Genomic DNA, 6,768 nt, shown 5'->3' with positions numbered 1-6,768 from the left:
CCCCCCCAAACCATCCTCCACCCTCTCTAACCATCCTCCACCCTCTCTAACCATCCTCCACACTACCTACCCACATCATCTTCATAGTCATCTTGAAGACTGCTGCAGGACCACCGCTCAACATGAAGAGAGAATCCAGAGAGATGGCCGTCACTTATACTCTGAATGTTAACATGTCGGCAGGTAGGATTTTATTCCACTTTATCATTTCTGAAAACTCATAATTAAACGTAATGATTTTCTCGGACCATGCAGAAGTCAAAAGAAGGCGGTCGGGCGGAGGCCCGAGTCAGCTCAAACGTAACGTTGGTTTCTGTTCAGTAACACAAAATCCTGAATTTTGGTTCAATATTAAAACAATGAAGCATGTTGTGTGAAAGCAACTTTGACTTTTGCAATATTTAACCCCCCATTAATCAAGAGCTTTACAGTAGAAAATTAAAACTGGTAATATTGGTTTTGTTTCCAGGAGTGGATTTTGTCTAAAAAACAAAAAAAGAAAGTTTTTTTTACTGAATGTTTTGCAACTTTGCAGATTTGTTCCTGATTATGCTGATTAAATAAATAACCTGGTTTTTTTTTTCAAGTGTAGTTTGTCATGTTTTTCCTACATTGCATGAATCTTTTAAATGTCAAAAACAAAATTTGTCAAACTTCTCACTTTCTTTGATATATTTCAGTTCAGACATTTCATTTCCTTTTTCTTCATTCTGCAGTTTCAGATCAGCTGGAGGAAGAAGATGTCTACATGAACGCAGAAGTTTGTACCACGGTCAGCGAGACGGCTGTTTCAGGTATAAATATAAATATTTTATAGTTGTTGATGATGTTTAAAATCTGAAATCTGTATATTCGGTATAAAATGCAGCACTTTGACTGTTAAATGACACCTTGGTGGTGTTTTGAATGATGTTCCCCTCAGATAGGAATAATCCCTCCATCGTTCAGGACGTCTCACCGGTTGCAGTCTGCTGGCTGATACTGATAATCATCATGTCGCTCCGGATCCACTGTGAGTCCAAAACCAGCACATCTTGGAATGGCCCCGCCCCCTTTTGGGGAAAAAACAAGTGACACTCGTTGTAGACTTTAATGTGGCAGTACAAAACCAAACTATCAGGATCAAATTATAAATATATGTTATATTTACTCGACTAGATACGACGAAAAGTTGAATTTAACGTTTTAGTTAAATTTTTGCTGGTTTTTTTTCGAGTTTTAGTCTCCCACTTGAAGGTCCGAACTTTCCCACTTCCCAGTTGCTCATGAACGCACCATATTTTCAACCTTTGTTAATACATTGAGGCAGAATTACCATTGTAGTCTTAAAACCTGAGGAGAAGAACTTTTTGTCTCCTACTTCTGCCAGCGAGAGAAATTACAAGAACAAAAAGTCAACGCGCGCTAACATCGTAGTACGTGACATGTACTTTACTGCATCGCTACTGTGGACAATTATCGGATAAATAAAATCAAAGTTGAAAAGTCTAAAGGAGCTATATGATTGAATTATTTCGTCTCCATTCCTGTTAGCGTAGGGCTCAACCGGACGTTAGCCAGCTCGGGAATGTCTCACCAGACACCAGATTTAAAAACTCTGTATCGTGTGACATGCAGAGATACAGATTAATCTGGTGGCTGCTGCTTAATCAGCATTTTTAATTGTTAGCTGTTTCGTTGGCACATCGCACAATGATAGTTGTGATTTTATTTAGTTAAAGTTCATCAATTTTATCAGGATAACAACGACTTCGCCTTCGTCTTCTTTACGTTCTAGTTACTTCTGTCATTTCTACCAAACTGAGCGATGAGATGGAAGGTTCAGGAGACGCCAACAAGAACCTCAACGACACCATCCGAGCAAACAAGAACCTGAAGGGGACCATCAGCGATCTGAAAGACGAGATAGAAAACCTGACACGAGCCAATTCTGACTTAACCAACTTCATCGCAACCCTGAAGGAAAGCAACGAGCGGATCGCGGCGGAAAATCGGAATGTGACGGCGGAGAAGGAGCGCGTTCAGGAAGAAAACCGGCAGATGAGGACGAACCTGACAGAGCGAGGATGCTGGATGAGTCTTCCGCCGCCAGTCACATCAGAACCTCCGACTAACTCCACTCACAGCTACACTATGTCAGGGGAGTTGGGAAGATACAGTATGCTAACATCTCTCGATCATAATCACCAAATATAACCAATCATTTTGCCAAAACACGTTGATCCGCGGTCTTCGGCCGGTCTTTTTATTCCCCTCAGAGAGGCAGAGTGAACCCTGTGAGACCGGGTGGCTCCACTTCCTGTCCCGATGCTACCTGATCCGTGACGCTGTGGACCGCAGGACCTGGGAAGGAGCTCAAGACGACTGCAGGGTGAAGAACGGCCATTTGGTTGTCATAGAAACCCCAGAGGAAGAGGTAAGGCTGACGCGAATGAAAAAAAACGAAAAAAAACACACAACACAACGGTCAACATGCTCAACATGCACCATTTTATTATTCTGAAGCCAATCAAAGCGTCGCTTAATGACCGCAGTTAACAAACAGTTTTATGGAACTGGTTAGCATGAGGCTAAAAGGGGCGGAGCTTCTGCTGTTGTCTCCAAGTGGCAACCCATCTTTTTGGAACCAGAGGTGACCATCTTGCGCCATCTTGTGTACAATTTCAGTCCTTTAATTGGGGCCTGAATTGCTTTTAATGTATTTAAAATGGATGTTAAGAGGTTGTAAATGTGAGGCGTTCAGGGAACATCAGTAAAAGTCTCACGCTCCCCCTCTAAAAATGCAACGTGTGATATCATCATATTTTTCTAAAATTCTTGGATCTTATAAGATCGGTGATGAAGATCGGTAACGAACAAAAGTACCGTTCAGGTACCGGCATCGAAGTCGAGGTGTCGGCACCGACGTGAATTCATGTTGAGTGATTGATTTGCTTTTCGATTTTTTTTTTGTGTGTACAGAACATTTTAAAATACACTTTGCTGAGTACATGTTTATCACATCAAACCGAAGAGGACAACGTTCGAGTTTTGGAGAAGTTTTAGCAGATTATAAATCAAATAATCGTCTCCGTGGTTACCAGGACTTCATCTACAGCAGCGGAGCAGCCGGTTCGGGAGCCTGCGTCTACTGGATCGGCCTCAGAGCCGAGGGAGACCGCTGGAAGTGGGTCGACGGACGGGACCTGAACGACACGTGAGACGTATTTTCTCGAACGGCGCGAATCGCAAAGACTTCGCGATTGTAACCGTCCGTTTATTTTTTTTTTGTCCTCGCAGCAACCGGATGGAGCCGCCGGCCGACGACCGGCGCTGCGCCGTCGCAGCGACCAAAGTATGGAGAAACGTGAGCTGTGATGTCACCAACGAATGGATCTGCCAGAGGAACCCCGTGTTGGGTTGAATGCTGCAGGCAGAACCGAGTCGGATCGATTTTCTATTGTAGTCTTGTGAACAGTTCGTCACCACGTTTAGAAACAGCTGATGAACAGTGTGTTTTTAAATAAGAATTTAGTCTCCATTTGATATTTATCTCTACAAATTAGTTTTGTCTGAAAATTATTTTATTTTATTTTGGCTGTTAAAATTGTTCCATTTCTTGTGTATTATTGGCTCTTTGTTTGAACAGATTTTGCCACATTTCAATAAAAATTACATCAATGAATAAAAAACATTGGTGCGGTGTTTTTACAGAAAAAAGTCCATTTTAAATATACGTAAAGGTCGAGAAAAAAACAGCTAAACGATGTCTTCACGCCCTCGTGTCGTAAAAGATGTTAAATTCTACGCATGAGCCGACTTTTTTCCACAACGTCCCGCCCACCGATAGCTGTAACCTGACTGCACCACAGGCCTGTCAATCAAACAGACACGCCCCCAAAAACAGGTCTTCTTGAATCTTCTTTTCTAATGAATGAGGGATTATTTTCAGATGGACCTCCAGAAAACTAATAAGAAGGAGTGACTTTAGCTAACAACACCGAGATAACTGATGGACACATTTTATTCACTTTGGATTTGATGAGAGAAGTTGAATGGGAGTCTATGGAGCCGGAGGCTTTTTGGAGCCGACCTCTAGTGGCACTCGCTGGTATTGCAGCTGAAGACACTTTTATTTACAATCTATGTTTTACATGAACAGAAAGAGATTATACACCTATAAATTTCATGCTACCATAAACACATAAAATGCACGTGGACCTGTCAATCAATAAAAATGTCACTAAAAGACTAACTGTGTCTGCAGGTCAGTCAGTGTGTGGTGGAGGCAGTCGGTCCCGTGTGTTGTGTTAAAGAGACCAAACATTTTTTACTCCAAAACACAGTCTCTCTCACACACACACACACACACACACACACACACACACACACACACACACACACACACCCCGGGTCACGGTGGGGTCCACGGCCGAGTCAAACGGGCCGCGGCTGCATTCCTGTACGGAGGTTTGTGTTGATACGTGCGTCGCAGCGCCGCGCGGCTGTCTGGACTCCCGGCCTGCGAATCCAAACACGGAGAGGGGTCAGGACCTCGACGCATTTGTTCCAACGGTGGAGATAGGTGTCACGGCGGCGGGGCGGCGGCGGAGCAGCACCGGGCATAACTGGCTCCGGAATGACAACAAACACAGCCGGAGTTTTGTTCCGGCTAATTTGCTGGTGTTTTCCCAAAGCCGGAGCTTAGCTGACAACACAGGCCGTTTAACTCGATCAGTGTTCCGTTTTTTCAGCTGTTTTATTTTTCACATAACATGTTGTCGTCGGATCCGCCGCTAAACTCCTCCCCCAGCTGGTCCAAATCAGGTCAGGTCCCGCTCCGAACTAGCAACGCTGGCGACGGACAGAATCTGAACCTGAGGCTTCAGAACGAACGTTCATTCATGAAACAATAATAATGAACGGAAGAAAATGAATAAGAAGGAGTGACTTTCGATAAAAACACTGAAATAACTTGTGCAAAATGTTTTATTGACTTCGTATTTGATGAGAGAAGTTGAATGGGAGTCTATGGAGCGACCTCTAGTGGCGGAACGTTTAAGTGCAGCAGCAGTTGAAATAACTTGTGTAGTTTATAAAAAACAACAACCCGTGACCTGTTTTTAACCTGCGGCCTGTTTGAACAGAGCTGACATGACCGGTTCACACTGACTTGTTTTTTTTTATTTTTTACAGTGTATCCGTCTGTCCCTGCTGTAAAAGCAGAGCAGGCTGTCTGTGTGTCTTTGTGTCAGTGTTGTTGCCGAGTGCAGTGACCTGAGGTTACACTCTCCCTGCTCCCGTTCGGGTAAACGTCCCTCTATTAGCAACAAGTGGTCCGAATGCTGTGATCCTCTCCGGGACGGGAAGCAGCGACCGCTCCGGTGGTTCTGATCCGGTTCCATGGACAACAGAAGCTACGTGGACACGTTATTTAAACCCATCTCAACGTACGACTCTATCACAAGTTGTGTCAACGAACTCCTCCTCGGTGTGTTCTTAAAAAAGAATAAAAGTCAAAACATCACAAACGATGGAAAAAAGCAGTTTTTTGAACAACAGCTGTTATTAATGAGGTCACAGGATCTAAATAAAATACTGCCGGTGATTCTGCTGTTATCTCTCTGCTCCGATGAAGACATACAGAAAATGCCTGTTTTTAATCCATCTGTTGTCATGGTAACGGGATGGTTGCAGGCCGACAGGGCTAGAAGTACCGAGACTCTATGAAACATTTCTTTATTCTGCAGCCGTTCTATTGAAACACTTTCATTTTAAAGACTTCTTCAAATTAAGATCAAGCTTTTCATCTTGTTAACATGTCAGTGGAATAATCAGTCAACCACACGGCTTAACTTCAAAATCCAGATTCAGACAGCCGGGGTTTCATATGTCACACAAGGAGCCAATCCTGTCAGCGTGGGGGCGGGGCTTCACCTATCAAGGTGTGGAGTTACATCTACACCACTGGTAGGACAAAAAAAAACGTCTAAATATGTAATTTGAGTTTTTAGGGGTTTTATATTAAATGTCAGGAGAGGAACGTTAATGTCGGCAGCTCGGCCTTCGTTACATCAAACATTTGATTCGTGATCGACTCCAAGTTTACAGACTTTGATTGTTTCTCTTCGGTTTCTTTTTAATTATCCCGACGAGCTCTCACGTGAGCCGCGCCCTCGCCGGCTGTTTACGTTAGACGAGACTCCCGCGACGGGCCGAGACGCTCGTCTTCACGTGAGACACACACACACACACACACACACACACACACACACACACACACACACACACACACACACACACACACACACACAGGCCTGTGATTTAACAGGCAGGAACTTCCTCAGAGTACGGAGGAGCATCGGACACACACTTACACAAACATCCCACACACACACACACACACACACAAACGGCGAGCGGCAGGCTCCGCCCCCTCGACAGTCGAACCAAAACAGTGATTAAAACTTCAACTCTTCACCTCGCCGTCGAACCGCCGCCAGATCTGCCACCGGGCGTAATTACAGGTGAGAAGGAGACGGGCCCCATCAGACCGCTTGCGTCAGAGATGACTCCGCCTTTAACCTCAAGGCGACACACACACACACACACACACATACACTCACACACACACACACACACACACACACAACACACACACACACAACACACCACACACACACAACACACCACACACACACACACACACTCACACACACACACACACACTCACACACGCACACATACACTCACACACACTCACACACACACACACACACTCACACACAC

The 6,768-nt window shown here is 44.5% G+C and overlaps 1 protein-coding gene across 1 annotated transcript; it reads left to right on the top strand.

Annotated features, from left to right (window-relative positions):
- Positions 1 to 98: 98 nt before the first annotated feature.
- Positions 99 to 3,620, top strand: LOC138215196 (C-type lectin domain family 10 member A-like). The gene is made up of 7 exons (XM_069177224.1): positions 99 to 183; positions 717 to 794; positions 923 to 1,012; positions 1,778 to 2,158; positions 2,259 to 2,416; positions 3,084 to 3,196; positions 3,280 to 3,620. Exons 1-7 carry the CDS (start codon positions 123 to 125, stop codon positions 3,401 to 3,403), a joined length of 1,005 nt encoding a protein of 334 aa, XP_069033325.1. The 5' UTR covers positions 99 to 122; the 3' UTR covers positions 3,404 to 3,620.
- Positions 3,621 to 6,768: the final 3,148 nt, after the last annotated feature.

The sequence above is a fragment of the Embiotoca jacksoni genome, unplaced genomic scaffold (assembly GCF_022577435.1).
Source record: "Embiotoca jacksoni isolate LCO1_2020_lvr unplaced genomic scaffold, fEmbJac1.0.p SCAF_70, whole genome shotgun sequence".
Classification (NCBI taxonomy): Eukaryota; Metazoa; Chordata; class Actinopteri; family Embiotocidae; genus Embiotoca; species Embiotoca jacksoni.
The sequence above is the reverse complement of the archived record's forward strand: the minus strand, read 5'-3'. Positions and strand labels throughout refer to the sequence as shown.